Source organism: Numenius arquata, chromosome 22 (assembly GCF_964106895.1).
Source record: "Numenius arquata chromosome 22, bNumArq3.hap1.1, whole genome shotgun sequence".
NCBI lineage: Eukaryota > Metazoa > Chordata > Aves > Charadriiformes > Scolopacidae > Numenius > Numenius arquata.
In genome coordinates, this window is record NC_133597.1 from 6278484 (window position 1) to 6303775 (window position 25292).

Below are 25292 nucleotides of genomic sequence, written 5' to 3' on the forward strand. Positions count from 1 at the left end.
CCTGTTGGAGCGGGGCCAGAGGAGGCCACGGAGACGCTGGGAGGGCTGGAGCCCCTCTGCTGTGAGGACAGGCTGAGAGAGTTGGGGGGGTTCAGCCTGGAGAAGAGAAGGCTCCGGGGAGACCTTGGAGCCCCGTCCAGTCCCTCAAGGGGCTCCAGGAAAGCTGGGGAGGGACTCTGGATGAGGGAGGGGAGCCATAGGAGGAGGGGGAAGGGTTTGACACTGAAAGAGGGGAGATGGAGCTGAGATGTGGGGAAGAACTTCTTTGGTGTGAGGGTGGTGAGAGCCTGGCCCAGGTTGCCCCGAGAAGCTGTGGCTGCCCCATCCCTGGAGGGGTTCAAGGCCAGGTTGGAGGGTGTTTGGAGCAACGTGGTCTGGTGGGAGGTGTCCCTGCCAGGGGGTGGGACTGGATGATCTTTAAGGATCCTTCCAACCCAAACCATTCTGATTCTATGAAACCTCCTAATCCTTAGACCCGGGGGGTTTTAGCGCTGAGTATTTATGTTTCTGGGAGTAAGCTGCAGATCTCAAGGTCAGGTGTCCTTCATCCTTTTGTCCAGCTTTAGTGCAGTGCTTAAAGTTGGTGTAATCACACAGGAATTTCTTTGTCTTATTGCAGTATAATACCAGTTGCACCTCGTTATCTGGCATCAGTGCTTTGCTCGTGGCTGTTTCAGTGGCAGAGGCTTTTGGATGTGCCCAGCGAGAGTCAAACGGTGATGAGCCAGGAGAAAAGACCATCTTTATAGGACGTAGTAACAAGGTAACCGGTAACCAGAGTAATAAAAAGGGAAGTAGGGAATGTGAGTGGAGCTAAATACTGAAGGAGTCGATTGTTAAATAGCACCAGTTGTCCTCTGGATGGCATCTGGGAGGTTCTCCCAGTGGCCACATGCCCATCACTGGCAGCGCACTGGGCAAACACGACGCTCTGGAGCATTTGGACTGAAGGTGATGGGAAAGGCTGGGACCTGAGGGAAGTGGTCCCATCTCCCCAAGAGGTTGCCATGGTTCGTGTCAGTGGCAGGGGGTAAAGACCCTGCAGTGGCAGAGGTAAGAGGAGGAGGTGATGGAGTCTGCAAAGGTTAATATCCTCGTCCAGAATTGCTGGCTCTAACTGGAACAACCCGGGTGTATTCCTGTTTTCTGGAGGCTTCCTCACCCTCTCTCCATACAGCTCTGTGGAGCTGTGGGTCCTACAGCAGCGGGAAAGTACATGAATTAGCAGAATTTCTGTTGGCCGTGCCTTAGACCTCCCGAGAAGGTCCCTGTGATCTCGGGATGGGAGAGCAGAAGGGGCAGGGGGAGCTGGTGTTACCTGTGAATTTTCCTCCTAGCATCCTCTCATGCCCTGCGGTCTCCATGGCAACGCCAGATGGTCCAAATCCATCCTCTGAGCCTGGGCTGGAGGCCACCGGAGGCAGAAACCTCTCCAAGGCTGGTTGCCCAAGGCCAGGAGCTTCTCACCAGGATGGAAGCATGGGTTCCCCTGGAAGGCACCTTCAGCCCTTCCTCCTCTTCACCTGCCCGCTTCAAGCGTTACGTGGTGGGGAGCCCCTCTCTTCTCCAGCTTGGAACGGTGTGGATCTGCAAACAGCCCGTGGGGGAGCCCCACAGATCACCTCCGAGCCCCTGCCCGCACAACTGCGGCTCTTCCCCACCCCACTGTGTGACAATCAGGGAAGCCCCCGAGGCTCTGAAGGTGATTGCTCCTGGCTTTGAACCTCCTGCTTGCTCCCCCTGTGTGCGTCGCTGTTCCTTCCAGGTACGGGTGCTCGGGGAGAGGAGAAGGATGGGATTTCCTCGGGAGAAGGATGGGATTTCCCCCTGTTCCGTGGAGGCCGCCTCTGAGGCAAAAAACCTGGTGACTTCTGAGACTGCCATTAGCTTTAGCCAGGAGCTGTGGGGTTTCTTCGGTCTGAGGGAGTGGAAAACAAATTTCCTGCTAGAAAGGAAGCTCTTCATGATGAGGATGAAAGGTTCTGTGCTTAGCATATAATCCACGGCTATAAAGCTCATGAGAGGCCTCTCTGGTGCCGTAGCCTGGAGAAGGTCCACGTTAGCAAGCCCTGCCGGGTGGCAGGGACCCTTCTGACCTCTTTTCCCGGTGCCCTTAGTCCTGTATCCTAAATTTCCGGGGCGGTGATGCCGTGGAGGAGGCTGGCTGTCCTGCAGGACATGTGTGTTCGCTGCCTGCACGAGATCCCGCGGGCTGTAGGTTCTCCTTCCACTGGGCAAATACCGGCTTATAAAGCAAATACCAGCTTAAATTGTTCTGAAATCTAAGTCGAGAGATTTAAATCTAAATCTAACCTAAGAGGCCGAGGGTGCTTTTTTGTTCCGATGGACAACGTAGACGAGGGTAAGGAAAATGCTGCTGTGACTCTGTGGGATGGAATATCCCCTCTGGGTTGTATCGTAGCAGTTGTTTGATGTGTCCTCCTGCAACCAAAGGGTCTGTCCAGCAGCTCAAAATAGAGGAAAAATCTGGTCTGTTGGATGGTTCCGGGGTGGTTTTTATATATATGTATATTTATATATATTATATATATTATATATATGTTCCAGGGGAACCCATGCTTCCATCCTGGTGAGAAGCTCTCTGAGCAGGGGGAGGGATGGAGGGATGGATCCCCTCGCCTGCTCCCTGGGTGGCTGCTTTCTCATTGTGCTCCCCCAGGAACCCTGAAATTCCTTCTCTGGAGCTGGGCTTGGTGCCCCCGGGACAAGCCTTTGAACGCAGAGCAGGGAGAGACCGTCCTAAAAGAGATGTGGTTGAAGAAAGACCTTAAAAGGTGGCTTTTTGTGTCGCTGCCCGGGTTTGCGGGGTGTGTTTTGGGAAGGGGGATGTTGTTTTCCTGCGTGTTTTCCGGGGCCTCCGGTTTCTGCGGCAGAGCCTGGCACGGGAACAGAGCGGGGCCGGTTCTCTCGGGGCTGGCACCGTGTAATCAGATGCAAGGTGAGCAATAATCCTTCTTCTCCGGCGTGGCGGTTTGGCAGGGAATAACCCTGCAGCTGGCGCGGGCTGAAGGAGAAATGGAGGTTGGAAAGGGACTTCTGGAGGGCATCTCGCCCAGCTCCCAACTCGGATCAGGGCGCTGTGCGGCTGAATATAACACTGCCTTTTTCCGTATTGGCTCCCCTTCACCCATCCATGGGTTTTGGGGGCACAAAAAAAACTATATGAACTACTATATGAGCTCAGCAAAGTCTGAAGGTGAATGCGTACTCCATCCTGACAGGAAAAATGCATCCATTTCTTCCTCCACGAGGCAAATGTACTTCCTTGCGGCTCTTTTTCAGCCTTCCCAGCCCTTGCGATGCTAAACCCTACTTCCGTCTGGAGGGAAGGGTCCCTGGGTGTCTTTTTTTGGTGTCTCTTCTTTTGATGTGACAAGATAATCTGCTTTATAGGTTTGGAGACTTTGTCTTACCCTGTGAAGAAGCCGTCGCGGACGTGAGCTCTCAGCAGGTGACGTTCCTCCTGGCGCAGCATCTTCGGAGAACAGCTCGTTGCCACGTGAGTGCTTGCACGCTGGAAGGGAAATACGGTCCGGCTGTTCCCTGCCGGGATGCTTTTATGGTGGTTTGTGGTTTTTCTGGGCTGAATTTCATTTCTAACACTTTCTGGTGCCATGAGCTTGGAGCAAATCACTGGAGCTCAGTCCAGCTGCTGAGAATCGGAGCCAGACTGGGACCATCCCGCGGTGACGTTTGGACTGAGCTCTTGGGTATCGCAGCTCCTCTGCTGTGTATTTTGTCTAATCTGTGTATTTTGTGCCCTTTGCTCATAATTTTGGGAGTGGTTTTTTTTCAGGGTGAATACCAAGAACATCGCAGAGGATGTTCCTCTGCTACACGATGAGGCATCCTTCATTTTTTCAGGATGATGCATCAAGAAGGACCTGCCAACGATGAGAAAAGTCCTTGTATTTTATTTTCAGGCCTATTTGCTTAAGTTTATTTTTAAAAATAGAGAACACTTGAATTTTCTACGACCTAAAAATCATTAGTGGAGTCGAATCTTTCCCAGAAACCGGTAGCTACAGAGTGCTACAAATTGGGTATCGCACGCTTTTGGCTTAGATGGTGTGTTTTTTCCCGTTGCTGTCGGTTTGTATTTTAACAAGGAGCTTAGTCATTGGCTTATTTTTGAGATGTTCAAGTGTTCTCTACTTGTATGAGCTGTATAATCCAGTAGGGGATGTGGGACTGGATTGAGTCCATCCAGCAACGCACTACTTTACTGTGGAGCAGGTTCCCCGCTGGCATTTTTGAAAGATCTTTATGAAGAAAGAAGCTTCAGCAGAGAAATTATGATTTTTTTTTTTTTTTTTTTCATCCTTTTGAAAAGATGTTTGTATTCTGTGTTGTGATATTTGGGCTTGTACTGACATTTCAGGAGCAAATCCTCTTTGTTATGTACTTATCTGTAGGTGACTGCTTGTTTTGTACCGTGTAGAGCTAAATAAAAATGTGTGACTTGGTCTCTTGTGGTGGTGGGGGCCTTTTTTTTTTTAAAATTTTTTACAAAAACTCTAGGGGGGGGGGCTGCAATTTTCCTTTCTACGATACTAGACGTCAGGCGGGAACCTATCTCGTGCGTTTTGGGTTTTTCACTGGGGGAGTGGAGTTAGGATATTTTTAGGGGGGTTTTTAAATTGTTTTTCTTATTTTTTTTTGTTTGTTTTACTTTATTTTTTTATTGTTTTACTTTTTTTTTTTTTAATGTATAATTATTACTACTTTACTTGGTCTGTTTTACTCGAACAGACTTAGAGCTGGTGATTCCTTGCGGAGAGATGTGTGTCTTCCTCCGCATCCATCCACCGGGCTTTACCCAAACTCTACCCACTTAGAAGACATCAAGCAGATGGGATAAATCATCTTCTACTTCGAAGCTTCTCCACTTGTACCTGGTGAATCACAGCAACGAGAGAAAAGCATACAGCAGTTCAAATAAAACTTAGAACATTGAATAAAAGCTTTCTGTCCGAACAGGACCAGACATGGATTTCTCCTCCCTCTTCGCCCCCGGAGAGCTACACAACAGCTTTGCACTCATGGTTACAGACAGTACCTGTTCCGGCAAAAAATATAAAATATAAACCAGTTTCTATATAAGATGAATCAAGTAATACATGAGCTCACAGAAGTCTTAGCCCCTGGGCTCAAGTGATACTCAATTAGGTAATTAATCAATTAGTTAGTTAAGCAAACTGCTACAGATGTGGCTCCAGGAACTGAGCTGTAAGTTCTTAAGCAGTCCTTTGGGGTTGGTTTTTTTTTTCCCCATTTAAAATTAAATTTTACCTTTACTTTGCTACAGACCGACAGCAGCCCCAGCTTTACCTGTAGACACACACATACACGGTAACTTGGTTTTCCTTCAGTCAATAAGAAAAAACAGCAGCTGAGGTTTTTTCCATTCTTTTTCACCAGATCCTCTTGGAAAGATGGGTAGATACACAGTTTTACGTCGAATCCTCTTCTCCGGCTGCAGCTTCCACAGGCTTCTGTAACAAAAGATGTTGTTGCAGTGTTAATTTAAAGCAGAACTGCAGTTCAACCCCCAACAGCAGCTTCCCCTTCCTTCAACCCCCCCAACAGCAGCTTCCCCTTCCTTCAACCCCCCCAACAGCAGCTTCCCCTTCCTTCAACCCCCCCAACAAAAATATCGTTAAACAAACCCACAAGTACTGCCCATGTGTCCAACACTACAAGACCTAAGACAAATATTTTTAATTTAAAGATAAAATAAGTTAAACCAGTATCAGTGTAATAAGAGATTTTTTTTAGAATAAAACTTTCTATTTTGGTGACACGGCTGGCGCTCAAGCTGTAGTTAAGACCCAGACATCTCCTGCAAGGCCTTCACTTGAGCCGACCGAGAGCTTGCCCTTCAGACAAATCCAGGAGCTGGGTGGGTTTTGTCCATCGGGTTGCAAACAGAATCTGCCAGTGGAAGAAGAAACAGCGCTGCACGTGTCCATCAGTGAGGGAAAAAACCCAAACCCCAACAAAACAGATACATTTTTCCACCCTTGCATCTCAGGGTACTCACCAGGTGATGGAGCAGCTGAAGCGACACGGGGAGTGGTGGTAGCACATCGTAGCATCAATTGTCCGGATTGGAAGGGACCTTTAAGACCATCTAGTCCAACCATCAACCTGACTCTGATAAAAACCATCACTAAACCATCACTAAACCATCACTAAACCATCACTAAACCATCACTAAACCATCACTAAACCATCACTAAACCATCACTAAACCATCACTAAACCATCACTAAACCATGTCTCTAAGCACTAAGTCAACCCGTCTTTTAGATACCTCCAGGGATGGTGCCTCAACAGGTCACCAAAAAAAGATTTATCACAAATACACTGCAAATCAAATAAAAAATGATAGGTTATCTAATAGATTCACAAATAAAACCATGTTTCTACTAAGCTCAAACATCAAAGCAGGCACTGCAGATGTTTTATTTTCTAGCAGTATCACCCTCGGTCTAGAGAAATTAGGGGCAATTACAGTCACCAGGGGAGGGAAGCTGGGAGGGAAGAGACAACTGCTGTTCTTTCATCATCACGGCACCAGTGATGGAGATTAGCTCATAAAAGCTATTCCAGTTTTTGGTATGTTATTAATGTCTTGAGCTTTGTTTCCAATTAGTGCTGCCAGCTCATCGTTTGATCCAGGTATCCCTCCCATGCTCCAACATCACCACACGTGGTTACTTCTACCCAGCACATGCGATCAAACCAGATCCTTGAGAAGGAAAGTCCACACAACGGTACTAAGCACTTAGAACAACCATTCTTTATATTTATACCCAACCTCTCACAGCTCAGAATGTGGTTTATACCAGAAGCCCAAGCCAGGAGCTTGGGTGCTCCAAGGAGGACCTCAGATTTGCTTAGCACAAGGTTTACCAGCTTTGAGCAGTTGCACACAAAATGTTTTGCAAACTTCTTGCAGGAAAACAGTAGGAGGGCTAATTACAGACTCGTTGGGCTCCGCTTTGCTGCATGGAAACGTCGAAAGCACCGAGCACTTACCACCACCATTGGCGCACACGTCTGCTCTCCGGCTGCCTGCCGTGTTTCATTGCCTTCATCTTTGCAGCATCAACGCACCAACTTGCTGGGGAAAGCTGGTGGGGCTCCATCTCGCCGACATTCCTCCTATGCCTGCCCACAAAGAGCCAAGCTCTCTTGAGGGGTGACAAGGGCACGGACTTACCTGAAGCCACCAAGAGAACAGCCTTCTCTCAGCAAGATGTTGACTTGGGAACTTCTTGGGTGACCAACGGTGCTGTACTGGTCCAGGTTCAATGGTTCTGGTCTAGTGTCAATGGTGTTTCCCATGAGGAGAAGAATGCTCTTTTTGGACTTCAAAATGCCCTACAGACCCAGCCCAAGCCGGGTATCCAGCATGACGAGGTAGCCCAAGACCAGTCTTGGAAGGTGGACACAACACGTGAACCTCACCATGCCCTGTAAGGCAAATAGATATTACTAAGCTGAAGTATAACATACAGACTGTAATTCTTTGGGGTTTTTTTAGTATGTTTTGAAATACCTCTGCTATACCCAGAGCTTTTGGCTCACCTAAAGCTGCCAACACGTTCCCGTGTTTTGCAAAGCTCTTCTCTGAAGGAACAAGCACATTGCACCTTCCCTGTTGGCTGAACAAGCATAAATCCACAGCGCTGTAGTTTGATACCAAAGGATGCCCTATGAACACGGCAATTTGGTTTGTGAAACGCATCAGGATACCTGCATTTTTTAAAATTTTATTCCCCCATCCCCGAAATACGGTCGCTCCTATCTGTTTTCAAAGCAGCGACGGGAAAAAAAACCCACCAAACAAAAGCCAACCACCTACAGAAATTCATATACTTGTCCATGTGTCAGGAAAGACAGGAGGGACCTGAGGAGCCTGAGAGGTTAGACTCCACAGATGATATATCAAGGGGAAAATTGAACCTTATTTCAATAACAGCACTTTGACAAGAGTGTCACCGAGTCTCTTAAAATGCATGATTTATGAGCATCACGTTACACACACACGCATTCAGCAAAGCCTCTGCTGCTCTGGAGTCCCATGGATTTTAGAACAAAGATGTTAACAAGTAATGATTAGTTTATCATCTCTACCACGTTGTATTATTCCTAATGACACCGAGACCTACACAACAGGAGAACGGCCAGAGCATCATGCAAAGAGCAACCTCCTCACCACCTTCTCACCCATCACTTCATGGCCACCAACCGGACACAAGCCAAGACGCCAGGCCATTGATGAGCAGCCACTGAGGTGCTGAGCACCTGGGGAAACGCTAAAGCACATGCCTGGTTTTAACACCAAACCTGCAGCATCTCCACCAGCATCGCGTGATCACACAAGGGCAGAGCACTCGGCCCTTTGCAGGAAGGGAACTGGGGAGGGACCCTCAGAAATGGAAATAGACCCTCAGAAATAGCCCTTCAATGGCCCAAGTCATCAGGCACCCAGCTCTCACAGCAGTTTTGGACTCTTTGCGAAGTTTCATCCGTACCTGCACCATCAGCAAAACCACCATCAGCAGATGAACGTCCCACCAGTCTCACCGCTGCTTCTCTCTTACGAGTGAATTTTGGATGAGATGCGAGTTATGCACGCTCATAGAGGATGCATAAGAATGTACTGCTTACTGCTGCTATTTAAATCACTTGAGTTAATAGGCAAGGAATACATTAAGATTTTTTTTAAAAACCACTAAAATTATAAGTTCTGGAAGAGAAAAGCAACCTAGAAAATCCAATTGTCCTCTGAACGGCAATTGCACTAAGTTTGGAAACTAAACTCGCTAATTAAACTGAAACAGTAGGTTTCAGCGGCGCTTAAAGTGCTAATTTCAACTCCTCTTTACACCGTGAATCTCCAGCACGTCTCTCAGCAATACCGATGAGAAGTTCTGCATGCGGATGTCGGGTACCGAGAGTCTGGGAAACTCTTGGGCTCTTCCAGCAGCACCTTTCCAGCTGCTCCCAAGAAGCTTCTCCTCCCTCCAACAGCACCAAGAGGGTACCCCCCTAAATCACACCTCGCACTCTCCAGCCATTCCACCCAAGGCTTTCACGGCCAGTTCTTCTGGGCTAAAAACCCGTCCCTGGCATTTGCCAGCAGCCACGGATTTGTGGAAAGGGGAAAACTTCCATCCTTCCCCCTTTCAGTGATCTGCTCACAGCCCTTCACCACCGCCTGATGTAAATCTGGAAGCACAAGGGTCTGTATTGCTCCCAAACACCTCAGCACTGGGTGCCTCAATCTAATCCTGCAGCAGAAAATATTTGCCGTTAAAAACACTGATCTTAATGTTTCTGTGCGCTAACAGTCAGGAAACAAAGATAAAACGCAGGCGAGTATTACCTGAGCTCCTGGCTCCTGCAGAACCAGTTAGTTAGTTAAACGTTAACAGCTCGTCGATATGCGGGATCAGCAGAGACGTGGCAACACTTTCTGGCCAAGGTACTTCCAGGGGTAGATGGCAGCCCACCAGACATCCCAGACTAGGGAAAAAAAAATAATAGAAAAATCAATGCTGGAACAGCATGGACATCCTCATCTCTGGCATCTCCCTGGGGACCGGCATCACACACAGACCACGGGAGCTTCACAAGGAATCGAATATTCTGTCTCAAAATAACTCTACATCGGCAGGGGCACAGCATCCGTTGGGTCTGTGTATAATAACGAGGTCCCTGGTAATTAAACCTACCCAGGCACCTGTCGTAACCTGCCGTGGAGAGGTCGGGATGGCAACGGAGGGGGATGTCACAGCTCTGTGCTCCCACCCTGTTTCAGAGTCACCCGTGTCTGTCCATAGCGTGGACATCAATGGTTTTGGGTGGAGAGCACAAGCTTTTCTGATCAATAACGCCTCGCCTCATCGATGTGTTTTATTGCCTGCCAGTTTAAATCGGCATGGAGCGCTTTGGGTTAAAGGCTTGTTCCAGAGGGTATCGGTCCCACACGCTACAAACTGCTCCGCAAAGGCAATTACAGCCACAGTAAACTCATTTCCACTCTATTGACCCAACGAACATGAGTCATCTCTCGGATACGGGGCACCTCCAGCACCCAACCAGACGACAGGTAATTTTGTGTGCCCTGTTCAAAGAAAGCCTCGTGCTTTAGCTTTAGGCTCAGAGCATGATCCCACGAAGATCGTTAAAACACACAGCCAAGATGATCAGTGAGTATTCACTCTTATTTGCATTTATTCAAGGAAAGAAGAAACATCCCCACAGAACACCTACGTTTTCAGTAGCCAAAACCTTAGGGAGAGAGGGATTGAGCATTACCTGGATAACACCAGGGCAAGAAAAAACAGGGGGAAAAAAAAAAAAAAGGAACATTAGTTGATCAAAGGGAAAGAGATTTTTTTTTTCCCCTTTTCTTTTCAATCAGACAGCAGTACATAGGGTTATAACCTGTGCACTAAGCTTCCCGTTAATGGCAGCTAGTCTATAACGAGTTGACCGAACAACCCGGCTCCTCGTCCCACGAGGGTTATTAATAACCAGAGCACATCACCTCCACGCAGCACATTTCAGGCTCTCACTCTGGCTCGGGAGACCCACATCAGCCTGAGTTCGAGGCAACCCGCCCCACCAGATCCTGCAGGAGCCATCGCTCCTCAACGCCAGCCTCATTTCCAGCCCCAAATATCAGCCCTCTGTGTACGGGGGACAAAATTGGGAGCCCAAAACGCTGCACTCACCTTGATTTCTTTGCTCCTCGAGGTCCTTTTCTTGACAGCCTCTAACAGCACGAAGCATTGGCCTCCTTCCAGCCCTGCTCCCAAGGGAGAAAATAAAATAAAATAAAATATGAAGTGCTCACTCTTCCAGGGACCTCCCGGGGCGGGGGGGGGGGGGGGGGCTGGGAATTACAACCACTTTGAGCCAGGGAGGATTTTCCTTTCCTCCCAACGCTTGAGTATTTGGGGTTGTTTTTTTTTTTTTTGAGTTGTGCTGTGTTTAGACTGAGCCGTCTCTTGTACGTCCCAGGGCAGGACAGCAAAGGTATTAAAAGATAATAATAACAGAGCTGGTTGTGCTCCCCGGTTCAACTCGCCCGCGAAGGACGTGGCACACGCGTTTCAAACATCGCTGATGAACTTGCTGTTCTTCCACTAATCCTGTTTAATGACATCTTTTAAATGAGGTTTTGATCTTAATGGCAGGAAGCCTTGCCCTGTGCTATTCTGCTGCAAACCTAATGGGAGACCTAAGGGGAAAAAGAAACACATACCCCTGGACAAAGTGGACACCGTGTTTTGTCTCTTGGTTGGTAGCGACCAGCTCCAGGGAGGGAATAAAGCTGTTGGAGGAGAAGAAAAGCCATACCCACACAGCCCAGCTCTCAGAACCTCACCAGGAGGATCCATACACCCAACCTGGACTGGCTGAAGCCATCACCTTCCTCTAAGGGATCTGTCTCCAAGTTGAACCCTGCCCAGCAAACACTTCATCTCCCAGGAATGCCAAAAATCCATCACAAACGGGCTGCCTCACCTTCTCAGCTCCTGATTTAAAACAAGCACGAGAGCAACCGCTAACAGGGAAAAAAAAAAACCCAAAAAACCCAAACCATCCCAGGCTACCAACCCCTTTCTCCAGGCAGGTTTGGCCACAAGAAAAGTCACACACACTCCCAGCCCTCTGGTATTTCATCCACCCTCCCCCAAGGTTTTGAAGCCTGACGACGCCTGAACCACGCTTTCAAGTCTCAAGGCGTCCGTATTGAAGAGATCCATCGAGGTGGTTCGTTAAAGTACTTTATTGGTGGTCACGTTTTCTCTGTGCACATTAAGCTTTGTACAAAAAAACCACCCTCCATTAACACCAGAGTGAGCGACAGCCACCGGGAGGTTCGAACGCTGGTTTGGCCCCCTTCTGCAGAAGCAGAAGCAAAAATAATGTTAAAAACCACAGCCAAATCGGCCACACCAGTTGGACTCCACCAGCAAACCAGTCCTGCAGTTCACAGCCCCAGCTGCAGCACAGAAAATTAAAAACTCCCTCCCAGAGGAGCCTGATTTGCTCTTGCTACGGCCAAAGGGACACACGGGAAAGGCTTGGCATCTCCTGCCACGCTCTGTCTTCGGGGTCCTGCCTCCCACTTCTGATGCTCCACCATCCAGTGCCGGCGTAGTTTATCAAGACTAATTAAAAACCTCATCTCAAGAGCTCTAAGCCACAGTGGGGAAGAAGTTTCCATGTCCTCATTTGTCATCCAAGGGGCTCTCCGGCAGCAAGGCGCCACTGGAGCTCTTCTTGCCTTTGCGGATGCACATGCCACAGTCCAGCTCCACGTCGATGTCCCCAAATTTCAGCTGGCAGGACTCGTTGCAGCTGTGGGAGGGACAGGGACACAGGTCAGGAATCTGTGGGCAGCAAGAGCAGTCAGCTCACGCCAGCCTGCTTGGGAAGGATGCTAAGGACTGTCTGCTCCATGGTGGCACCGAGCCATTCCTGCTTTGTGGCCAGGAGGGTGAGGGGGGGGGATTCTACCCCTCTGCTCTGGGGATACAACCCACCCCAGTGCTGCCGCCAGCTCTGGGGCCACCAACAGCAGAAGGACATGGACCTGTTGGAGCGGGGCCAGAGGAGGCCATAGAGATGCTGGGAGGGCTGGAGCCCCTCTGCTGTGAGGACAGACTGAGAGAGTTGGGGGGGTTCAGCCTGGAGAAGAAAAGGCTCCGGGGAGACCTTCGAGCCCCTTCCAGTCCCTCAAGGGGCTCCAGGAAAGCTGGGGAGGGACTCTGGATCAGGGAGGGGAGCCATAGGACGAGGGGGAAGGGTTTGACACTGAAAGAGGGGAGATTGAGATGAGATGTGGGGAAGAACTTCTTTGCTGTGAGGGTGGTGAGAGCCTGGCCCAGGTTGCCCCGAGAAGCTGTGGCTGCCCCATCCCTGGAGGGGTTCAAGGCCAGGTTGGAGGGGGCTTGGAGCAACCTGGTCTGGTGGGAGGTATCCCTGCCTGTGGCAGGGGTTGGAATGAGATGACCTTTAAGGTTCCTTCCAACCCAAACCATTCTATGATTCCAGCCAAGTCATGGACAACCATTTCACTTGTCCCATGGCACACTGGTGGCTGGATTTCACAGGGTAGCATTTGGTCTAGGTATTACTCTCGGCCATCCCACCTCACACACGGTGCCGGGTACCCCCTGGGACCTCTCTCCCCCACCTACCAGCGAGATGCAGCAGAGTTTGCTGCCAAGACGGCGAGAGCACCCGCGTAGTGCCAGCAGAAGCACATGGTGAGGAAGACGAAGTTGCTGCGGTCGGTCTGATCCCAGCCCGGTCCTCCCCATGGAGGGAACAGCACAAACCCGATCTGGTCACAGACAGAAGACATGTTAGGCATCACCACACGTCAGGCTTTAGCGCATCCCTCCTCTCTTTTCCTCCTGATTTTAGCTACGCTGCTGCAGCTGACTATGGACTAGGGGCACAATAATCCCTACTAATACCTGGGCCACTGCCCTCAGCACCCCCAAACACACTTGTCTCCCCAGACTGACACAGGGGTGCATTTCATGAAGAGAAGGTTGCTCTGAAGCTCAGCATCCCCAGAGAAAGCTGAGAAGCCAAAGGCTACATTCCCAGGCTGCGCGTTTCTCCCTAGACCCAAAGCTGGGTGATTAGGAGAGGTTTCCAGATACTTCCAGCTACTTTGAACAAATAGAGGAAAAAATTGGACCTAATAAAGTGAACGAAGCCCTATGATTATGGTTTCCCACCCTTGCAGGGTCTAATTTCCATTTAGGATGCAGGTTTGTCCGTGCTGCATACGTTACACATGCATATCTCTACGAGGACAGCTCCGGCACTTTTCCTCCTCTCATTTACTAAGATATTCCAACCAGTTCACAAGTTTAACCCCAACAGATGTGCCGTAAAGAGCAGCCCCCCTCCACCCACCTTCCTGGCTGTGAAGCCCACTGCTGGGAGGAGAGCGCTGGATACACACTGACCTGCCAAAGCCAAGAGCCCTGGAGAAGGAAGGAGCTGGTCCTGATGGTCTCCAGGATGATGTGGTCTCTGATGAACACCTCGAGGAGGGCACAGAGGGCTCCAACAAAGATAGCCATGGCCAGGAGGGAATGGAGGTGGTGGTCCAGTGCACCATCGCTGTAGTCATGGTAACAGAAGAGCAAACCTGCCAAGATTCACACTGCGTTAGAAAAGGACACTGTGGGATTTGGTTTTTTTTTTTAAGAAAAACACCTGAAAACTGAGACTGTCCTCCAGGTCTTGCTATGATCTGCCTGGTGGGAAGAGCCAGACAGCAAACAGCCTGTTACCATCACCTTCACTCTGCAAGGACCACACAGCCCCAGCGCCAGGGTCTGCTCTGCCTGCAAAGTAGCCCCCATAACTGTGGGGGTTCCCGGCCAGGGACGTAGGGCTGTCAGGAGGAGCACAGGGATGGGGACCTTCAGCTTCAGAGCCTTGTATCAGGGTTCGTCCTTCTGTGCATCCAACCAAGGTGGGGGGACACCACCTTTTTTGTGACTCCAGAGAGCTCCAGCTGCTTCTCACCAGGAGAAGCACACATCCCTGGGGCCCTGTGCATCTCCTGCGCGCCCGAGGCATCCAGCTATGGCCAGATTCATATTTGGAAAGAAATATGGAGGGGGTGCCATCGCATGTCTGCACACCCTCCACCTCTGGCTGCTGGCACAGCACCTCACCAGCCTCAAACCATCCCAGGAATTTGGGGCTGCTGCACATGGGTGACCCTCCCAGCCCTTCCCCTCTCCCATATTCTCCCAGGCACCACGTGTGATTCACCTTCCACAAACAGAGCCACAGACAGCGAGAGCCGATCTAAGCCAAGCGGCAGCTTGAGAGAGGCGTGGGAGGCATCCACGATGCCGGAGAGGAGGAAGAAGAGGTACATGGTGGTGTAGTGCCAGTGGGCGAGGTCGGTCCAGCTGTGTGTCTTGGGGTTGTACAGCTGCAGGTGGGGACCGGCGGGAATGAACTGCTCCACCAGTATCCCTGCACAGAGAAAGGGATAAGAAAGGACAATCTTGCAGGAAACCTTTCTTTGCAGTGGTGAAGTCCTAGTGGTATTTGCCCAGAGGAACCATAGAAAGGTCCCATCAACAGAGCGTGCCACCAGCATGTCCCCAAGCCCTCCCACACCAGCCGCAGCTGTTTCCCACTACAAACGGCCCCAGTCTTGTCGGAGAGAGCAGCTGCAGTGCCAGTAGGTACTGGGGCAGAGACTCATCATCATCATCTCTTACCTGCCAGAGCAAAGAAAGCTTTGACTGCCCCTTCAAAGACTTCTGCGCGCTGGACCCCATAGCTGGGCTGGCTCTCGGCGTTGGCTTTCCGTCTGAGATACTTCAGGGGGTATCGCACAGACCACCAGAGACCAAAAATGAAGAAGAAGGTGCCCCGGAGGGCACTGCCGAGGAAACTTGTCATGGGTCTCGCTTGCTGGACCTGCAAGGACAAACAGTGCCTGGGGACCGACTCAAAGTGTCCCCAAGAGAGATGTCGGGCTGCTCACTTGCTCAGTGTCCTCAGGGACTCACATCCCAATAAAGCGGGGGTGCACAGCTCCAACATCAGCTGCAAAGAGGTAGTACCAGAGATGCAACATCATCAGGACTTCATCATGCCAGAGATAAACACATCAGCGCCCAAGAAAGCATTAACAGCTACATGCTCTTAGGAGAGGAACCATAACAAAGTTTTCGCTAATAAAAAGCAACATGACAATTATTTCCTCGGAACATAAACTCCCTCCCAACTAGATAATTACCAGGGCGTGAATCCAGCCGGCGTGTTCAGCAGCTCCAGCCAGCCAAGGCTTTGCTGGGCCCTACCGGCTGTGCAACAGGAGGCGGCAGCAACCCAGGAACCATCATAATTTCCCAAAGGAGTCTCATGAATATTCCACACATTCGTGTCGCACGCCAGTGGTGATTTGACACAAGAGAAAGAGATTTCATCTCCTGTAGGAAGAGCTCCAAGACTAAAGGCATGAAAATGGCCTTCATGCTAACCTGACCAACACCACCAAGTACCAGCAAGGATGGAGAGGAGCAAAGGTACGGCAGCTCAACCGGCTGCTGCAAAGCTGTATCCTGTAAAGTATTTAAGCCTACACTCAAATTGTTGAAAAAAATCCCAGAGCAGCAAGCACAGAAGGGAACAAGTGATGATCTAAAAGCTTACAGCAGCGAGCTGTTGATGTTACCTTGGGATGGTCTTGTTCCCTTCAGCCAGACCTCTCTCCTTGCTCTCTGTGTGCATCTACCACCTAAGGAGGTCTCGCTCTTTGCCTCCTCATGGGCTTTCTGGTCCTTTTCTACAGCTCAGATGTGCAGGGAAGAAGGCATTACTCATCCTGAATCTACCACACCGACTTGCCCTTGCATCACAAATCACATCCTCGCTGCGTTTATAAATACCAAAGCAAATTGCAGAGGCTGGATGAACAACTCCAACACGTTCTTCGAGTCCTCCCACACTAGAAAGTAATTAGGCGCTGCAAAATAAGGGTAGGATGTGGCGTGGCAAGTGCCTAAGGTGAGGGAGAGCGCTGCAAGACATCCCCAGTCGGGTTTTGGCTGCAGAGCCGGAGTCGGTGGAACTGGCTCAGCCCTGCGTGGGCAAGGTCCACATTTCCGTTTGGAGAACATCATCATCCATTGCATCTCCAGGACACAGGTGATCTGGGGAAGGCTCAAAGCTGTTTACACCGTGTTAAGGTTTCCTTTCAGGAGGGAAGTTACTAAACAGCCTTTCAGGTGGCTGGGAAACGCCCCATCCCAGGAGCTGGTTCGAGGATGGGTGATGGCTTTCTGCTCCATTTTGGATGCCTACATTAGGGTGAGATGACCCATGTCCACGTCTTTCCCCATTATAGCCTGGACACCCAGTCCAGGGCACACATCTTCCCTACACAGACATCTAGATGCTGAAGTGACTGAGAACAAACACTATTAAGGCATGCTTAAGCAGCGCCCAATTGCATGATACATAAACAAATTTTACCATTGTCCTACAGGGACTGTGGCTACAAGGGCAACAGCCTGAAGCTGGAGTCAGAAGCCATACCCTGATCAAGATACCTAGCAGGAGTGTTAATTTGACATGCATAATTGGAAGAGAGCAGAGGCATCCCGGTGCCCACACACCAGGAATGACAACAGACACATCCCACCTGCAACTCCAGAGGCTCTAACCCAAGGATTTATCACCCCACATCCACGTGACATTCCCTCTCGACTTTAGGGACCAGCAGCCCTCAAACCACTCCGATTCAGATATGTCCCTGGGATCTCCTACCCCAATCAGCTGAGCAGCTTCATTCCTCTTCTTTTTGGTGCTGGGGACCTTTTTGCTTTGTAACCCCTCAGCAGCCCCATTCAGCAAGGCTTTTGGTGGTTGTCACGAGTCCCCTTTGCTTCCCACCACCTGGACACCGCTCTTCAGCAGCCACCACATACCCTGGGGCATCTCTCACTTAGCCAAGACGTCCCAAATCCACCCTTCTGTCAAGCAGAAGCTTGGATGCAACCCACTCAAAAAACAAACCCCACAGAACAACCTTCTTTTAGAAAACAGCCACTATTTTGCAGAGAAACCAAAGACGTTTCCAAAGCAACAGTCCACTCGCACAGCTCGTGTATTCAAGGCGCAGCAAAACAACCCCCCCAACACCCACGACCACCCCTTGACCATCCCACTGAGCCCAAAACCCGGTACCTCTCACCCTCCAGCTTCCCCTGGCCCCCGGCATTTGAGTCCACGCTGACATAAAAGCTGATGAAGCTCCAAGTGAGCCTCAGCCAGGGAAGGGAGCACCGGCTGAGGAGAGGCACCCGGGTTATTTATTTTTCCTGCGAGCCAGTTTGTCTGTCAGAGGACTTGAAATATGGCTGCAGTCAGAAGTTATTACCTGAGCTGCCCTTCTCCCTCCGCAGCTCCCAGGCTGCGATGCTCGTGTTTAATAGCCATACGGGAGCTGCCCGCTCTCCTTACGGTGCCCTGCACTGACTGCTCAGGCTCGGCTCGGGAAGGACAGTGTTTCTGCCCAGTTTCCAGGCTCTCCCCCCACAGCCATCGCAGCTCCAGGTCCATCACCATCCATGGTTTCGTCTCTGTGTAGGGCTTTGTTCCCACTGATGCAGGAGGATCGATGCTACCAGGAGGATGCTGTCCACGTGGACATGTGAGTACCCCCTATGAGCACCCATGGGTGCAACCATCAGCCTGGCAGGGGGAGCAGCATGCCGGGACAGCCAGCCTGAGCGCACCCGGCCATGGTCTTCTCTTTGTGGATACTTCTCCATCCTTGCTACCCAGGCACATCTCTCTTGTGCCAACAGCCCTCACCCAACAGAAGAGGCACAAACTCCCTCTCCTGCACATTCTCCGCCACGATGCGCCTCCTGATAAATCCCCTCAAAAAGAGAGCTAAAGCCACAGATTGCCAGCAGATTGTCTCCATCAGCACCACCTCCACCAGCCTCCTTGGTGGCCATCATCACGCTAAACCTTTGCCTTGCAGAGATGGACTCTGCCCATGTCCCTTCTTCCCAAGCTCAAGCAGCCACGTCCATCCCATCCCAGCTGCTCACTGCGGTATTTCCCTCTATGGGCAGGAGAGTTTACCTGCGACTCCTGCCTGTCCTTCTCCCTCTCCAGACGTGGCAGCAAGGAGCGGCTATTACTCACAAGAGGCAGATAAAAGGAGAAGCCACCACGGGGAGGTGGCCCTCAGACAGGATGTTTAGAGTCGAACATCCTGCGGGCCAGTTCATGGCGGGCTGAGTCAACCGGGTTTCACAACCTGGGACACCTTGTGTCTGCTATTAAGGAAAAAAAAAAAAAAAAAAAAGAAAAGCCTCCCAGAGTTTGCCACAAAAATCAGGATGAGTGGCCAATCCCCGTTCCCATGGCAACCACATATATTTAGTTATTATGTTGGATTTTTTGGATGACTGGGGAAGGAGCCAAGAAGAGACAAGGCTGTGGCATTGCCCAACATGGCCAGGCTCTGCTGGAAGTGCTCTGAAATCTCTAAATTGGGCTTCCAGGTACACGATAACCCTTTTTTTGGGGGTGGGTGGGTGGTGGTGTCTGGCCTTATAAAAGGTGCCTGGAGGCAGGAGATTTGGGGCCAGGAGACTGCAAACCAAAGCGGAGCCCTTGTGAGCTCCATCTCCCAGCCCACAGAGGCCAAGAGGATGGAGAAGGTGGCCCTCTCTCCCCCAAAAAGATAGGCTGGCAGGACACAGCAGCCTCTTTCCACTCCTTTTCACCTATCCAATACTCAATGCTGCCCCGCGCCAAGCACCCCCGGACACAAGCCACTCATCACATCACCAATGGCTGCACGCCCAGCCTTAGCACCTCACTAGATGCGTAGATGAGCAACACAAGTGCTTCAAGGCAACCAAATACCACGGGCCACCCCAGCATCCTCACCTCCTTCCGAGTTGATGGTGTAAAAATATCCTCGGGAGCACTGCCCAAGCCTCCCACCGCCTGAGGACCACTAACAACCACTCCCTGCATTCCCAATGTGGTCTTTCCCCAGGTTGCAACCACAGGCACATAACTCCTCGTGCCATCAAAACCACCCCAAGCGTGGCTGCGGGACAAGCCATGCCCAGCCCTTCCAAGAGCCACACATGTGAGCGCCAGTGCCCCAGGGAAGCCCCAAGGCTGGAAGAGCATGGAAGCAAACCAGCTTGCACAACCCTCCTTGGGGTGATGGGCTCTTCTCCAGCACAGCCATAAAAGCCACCAAGCCATAGCCAGGAGTTCTTTTATCCTCATTATCTCCGTATCAGCGGAAGCAAGTAGGAGGAATGAAGGAAAACAAGGAGCTGGCCGTTCTGCTGCGTACACCCATTGCTGCTCATCTCCAAGATGCCTTGCAGAGGGTTGAGCACAGGGTCCTGTCACATCAGGGAAGCCCACAAGCAGCAGAGGGGCTTCCACAAACACATACAGCTTCACCCAGGCTTCAGGAGCTTGATAAGCCCAAGCACAGAGAGAAACACAACCCCCATAGGACCTCTTCCTTACAGACCTACCCCTAAAAATAATATGGAAAACAGAATCACAGAATGGTTGGGGTTGGAAGGGACCTTGAAGACCAACTCGTTTCATCCCCTGCCACAGGCAGGGACACCTCCCACCAGACCAGGTCACTCAAAGCCCACTCCAACCTGGCCTTGAACCCCTCCAGGGATGGGGCAGCCACAGCCTCTCGGGGCAACCTGGGCCAGGCTCTCACCACCCTCACAGCAAAGAAGTTCTTCCCCACATCTCAGCTCAATCTCCCCTCTTTCAGTGTCAAACCCTTCCCCCTCGTCCTATGGCTCCCCTCCCTGATCCAGAGTCCCTCCCCAGCTTTCCTGGAGCCCCTTGAGGGACTGGAAGGGGCTCCAAGGTCTCCCCGGAGCCTTTTCTTCTCCCGGCTGAACCCCCCCAACTCTCTCAGCCTGTCCTCCCAGCAGAGGGGCTCCAGCCCTCCCAGCATCTCCATGGCCTCCTCTGGTCCCTCTCCAACAGGTCCATGTCCTTCCCATGCTGAGGACTCCAGAGCTGGACTTGCTCCAGGTGGGGTTTCCCCAGAGCAGAGGGGCAGAATCCCCCCCCCAGCCCCTCACCCTGCTGGCCACACTTCTTTTGATGGGCCCCAGGATACCAGGGTCTTTCTGGGCTGCCAGTGCACATTGTTAGCTCATGTTGAGCTTCTTATCCACCCCCAGGCTTCTTATCCAGCGCCCCCAAGTCCTTCTCCTCAGGGCTGCTCTCAATCCATTCTCCCCCCAACCTGTATTTGTGCCTGAAAATACCTTTCTCAACAGAAAAAGCTCAGCAGCGCCGTCAGGGACCTCTTCACAGTTCGGTTTTCCTTTCTACAACCACCCAACTGGACAAACTGTTGCCCCAAAGGGCAGCTCAGCACAACGGTGCTTCCCAGGCAGGACAAGCCAAGATCTTGGAGAAAGCAGGGAGAACTGAGGCTGGGAGGGCAACAGCTGGAAGGAGAGAGGAGGGAACGAGGCCCAGCTGAAACCTATCTGCTCTGAGGCTGAAGGTGCCTTTCTCCATGGGGCTTAAGGGGCCACAAAGAAGAAAGCGCATTGAGAAAGGTTTCTATGAAAAGGGTAGCTCTTAATAAAGTACCTGCCAGGCAGACAGTGGGAAAAGTTGTAGGTGCATGAAATGGGTGAGGAAAGGGAGTTTCCAGCCTTTTAAACCATCCCCATGATAAAAACAAGGATGAAACTGTGACAAGTGGTTGGGAACAACAGCCCCATGAGGGGACGGCCGGAGAAAGGATGGCCACCCCCTCCCCAAAATCACAGCCGGTCACTCGCACCCCGCACGTGCTAAAATGACTGCAGGCACGAACGGATGCAACTCCATTACAGTTCCTGAGCTGCAAACTGCTGAGGCATGGAGGAATATTATGGGATTGTACCAGCAATCCCCTGTTGCCCTCCTCTTCCTCCCAGGGAGGCAGATCTCTATCCGACCCCCACCCCCAGCCTCTCCAGCTAAGCCCTGAACTGAATTTGATTTTTTAATATATTTTTTTCTTCTTTTTCTCTCAGCTGTAACTGCAACATCCTCTCCCCAAAGGTTCACCATCAGCCCCGGTGCTAATGAAAAAATGTGATAATGTTTGCCTGCTTCCTGGGGGTGGTGGGAGGCACAATCTAATTAAAGGTTTGCCAGCAGCTTGAGCGCTGCAGATGGATGGTTGTTCGGGAAGTGCAAAGTATTATTATTATTATTATTATGACGAATGCTAACACCGGCTTTCATAAACAGGCAACAGAGGAGGTGAAGCAGGTGGCACAAGCACAGGGCTTGTTCTGCTGCCTACACCCTCATTTCAGCCTTACATAAACGTGGCCCCGAAGGGTGGCAGCGGCAGATCCTATCTCTGCCCGAGGAACGAGCGGCTCGTGGACGGGCTCTTGGCAAAGGGCTTGTCCCTGGAGCTGGAGGAAGAGTGTTTGGCTGGTTCTGGGGGGTGTTGGCCAGGTTGCTTCGGAAGAGGAGGTGAGATATCACCCTAGGGATGCTCAGCAGCTCCTTCCTGTCTCGGATGGGCAGGTCACTGAGTCCAGGACCATTGGCAACCCCCTCCCTTGGGCGACACCATCCAACAACATCAGGATGCAGTTACACAAGGCAAAAACCCACACCCGAGACATCACCCAGGGCAGCGCAGCCCTTTTGAAGCCAGCTGTGGATATGGCTACAAATATACCCCCAGTCTGCTCCAGCCAGTGGGTCCAGTACAAAGACACCAGCTGACAATTCAATTTACAGAATCATGGAATTGTCAGAGTTGGAAGGGACCTCTAGAGATCCCTTAGTCCAACTCCCCTGCCAAAGCAGGGTTGCCCAGAGCACATCACTCAGGACTGCATCCAGGAGGGGCTTGAAGATCTCCAGAGAAGGGGACTCCACCACCTCCCTGGGCAGCCTGTTCCAGGGCTCTGGCACCCTCACCGGAAAGAAGTTTCTCCTCATATTTGAATGGAACTTCCCATGTTCCAGCTTGTGCCCATTGCCCCTCGTCCTATTGCTGGAAACCACTGAAAAGAGTCCGGCTCCATCCTCCTTCAACCCACCCTTCAGGTACTTGTAAGCATTGATAAGGTCTCCCCTCAGCCTTCTCTTCTCCAGGCTAAAGAGCCACAGCTCTCTCAGCCTTTCCTCATCAGGGAGATGCTCCAATCCCTTAGTCATCTTCGTTGCCCTACGCTGGACTCTCTCCAGTAGTTCCCTGTCTCTCTTGAACTGGGGAGCCCAGAACTGGACGCAGTATTCCAGTTGTGGCCTCACCAGTGCAGAGCAGAGGGGGAGAATGACCTCCCTCCACCTCTTGGCAACACTCTTCCCTACGCAGCCCAGGATTCCATTGGACCTCTTGGCGACAAGGGGACATTGCTGGCTCATGGATAGTTTGCTATCCACCAGGACTCCCACACCCTTCTCCTCAGCAGTGCTTTCCAGAAGATCCATTCCTAACCTATATAGGTGCGTGGGGTTCTTCCTTGCCAGGGGCAGGACCCTACATTTGCTCTTGTTGAACCTCATGAGGTTCTTCTCTGCCCAGCTCTCCAGCCTGTCCAGGTCTCTCTGGATGGCGGCACAGCCCTCTGGAGTGTCAGCCAGCCTCCCAGTTTGGTATCATCAGCAAACTTGCTGAGGATACACTCTGTCCCCTCGTCCAGGTCATTGATGAATACGTTGAACAGGACTGGGCCGAGTATTTATACTGTGAAAAACACAATCCAGGCCTACTGGTTGATATTAAGGTTGCATTAAAAGCAATACTCAATTTAGGACTGTCCTGGTATTTCTATCACACAAGAAATAAATGGGGAGGATGGCTTGTGATTGCATCTCTCTATAATAATCCATCTCTGGACCAAACACTGTGCACCCTCAACCTTCACGCCCTTGTTTGGGTACGGAGGTTATTTACAAATGTGGTTTTTTACCTAAACCAAAAATCCCTAATTCTCATCCAGAAATGAACACCACCTGTATTTTCTTACTTAATCACAGGCTGTATCTCGCCTCCTTCGCTGACCTTCATACCTCGGGAAAGAATGTGCTCCTGAGTTGGAAAACAAATTATCGAGCGCTGTACTGACAGTCCTGGGATGTTTGTAGGAGCGGGGAGTTAATGAGGCAGACACAAACTATTCCAGACACCGGGTGCTATGGAGGGGAAAAGTGTTTTGTGACCACGCAGTGACAAGGGACAAAGAAAACCTCGGGGCGAAAGGAGCCGTCAACTTGGCTAAGAGCAGCAAAGGGAGCCGGGGAGGATTGAATCAACCCTCTCCCGCCTTCAGAAAGCAAGGAGTGCTTTTAAAAACCCAGGTCAGCTTTAATCTGCGTGCCCTGGGATGGGAATAATCCCCGACTTTTGGGGACAGCAAGGAGGAGGGTGGCTGCAAGGTGACTGCGACCTCAGCCAGCCCGGAGCGGGCTCCTGCAGGTCCAGCGCCAGCTTCTCCACCCGGTGCTGCCCTCATGTGGCTCTTTCATGGGAATTGGGATGTTCCGTCTGTTTTCCAAAGGGAAATAATCCAGAGCAGACCAGAAACCATTCAGAGCACCAATTAAGCTCGGGTTGGGTCCTGCAGCACCGCAGGTAACTCGGTGTGTCAGCTTGCGAAAAGGGTTTTCACTGTGCATTCCATAGAATTGTCGAGGGTGGAAGGGACCTTTAGGCTCATCTAGTCCATCTATTTGGAGGTGGCAGCTTCTTCCCCCGGTCGTGTCTCATCGTAGCAGCGAGAGGAATTTCTGCAGTTTAGAAAAAAATCTCCCACTCGGCAAAAAAAAAAAAAAAAAAAAAAAAAGGGAAGAAAAAAAAAGAACTATCTGCAAAATGCTCGTTGTGTTCAGCGGTAACAATTTATGAGACTTAATTGCGTGGCGTTTATCAGATGGATTTACAGAGATCTATTGCTCCGCTGCTTAATTCTCTTCGCAGAGAGCCTGTTTGAACCTCCTGATACCCAGCCCTGCAAAATGAACTGGCTCGGCGGTGGAAATGCAGGAAAGCTGGCGTTCAGGGAGAGCTAGTTAATCTTTACAGCACTGTTAATAAGCAATAAAATCCAGGCTGTAGCCCCCTCAGCCTGTGACAAGCTCTTTGCACAAGGGGAAGGGGTGTTAAAAGAGGAGCTTCGCCTTCCCCGGGCGTGAACACGGAACCGCAAACGCTGGGACCTGCCCATTTCTGTTCAGGCATGAATGTGAGCACAAAAATCAGCTGCCATCCATCCCCCCCTCCCTGTCACCCAGCAGCGGGAAGGCTCCAGAGCAGAGCATCCTTCCAGCCCCAGGCTTTGAGACACCAACGGTTGCAATTCAGCTTGTGCTGGTGTTTATTTTACGTATAATTATTTATTTTTTTAAATGCTGGTACTCACAACTGCCACATTTTCTTCCTATCTAGGAGGAGATATTTCCAGTCACTTTTTGCAAGAAATTAGCTGGTGCAGGCAGGCTAAAAACAACACGTTGTGCCTTTTCCATCTCACTTTCCAAGCTGAAGGGTTTATTTTCAATGGAAAACCGGGATGTTTTATGAGTCCCTGCTGCTTAGCCGTGTATCTTACAGCCCTTCAGGCTTTACAGGTCTGAGGGATGGATTTGTCTAAGCTATTATTATGCACTCTGTAATTTATCAGACCTAA

The 25292-nt window shown here is 50.9% G+C and overlaps 1 protein-coding gene across 1 annotated transcript; it reads right to left on the reverse strand.

Moving 5' to 3' along the window:
• Window positions 1-12281: 12281 nt before the first annotated feature.
• Window positions 12282-16338, reverse strand: LOC141474498 (transmembrane protein 45B-like). Its single transcript, XM_074162423.1, has 6 exons — window positions 16283-16338; window positions 15321-15541; window positions 14860-15069; window positions 14040-14224; window positions 13254-13399; window positions 12282-12411 (listed from the first exon to the last, which is right to left on the reverse strand). Exons 1-6 carry the CDS (start codon window positions 16336-16338, stop codon window positions 12282-12284), a joined length of 948 nt encoding a protein of 315 aa, XP_074018524.1.
• Window positions 16339-25292: the final 8954 nt, after the last annotated feature.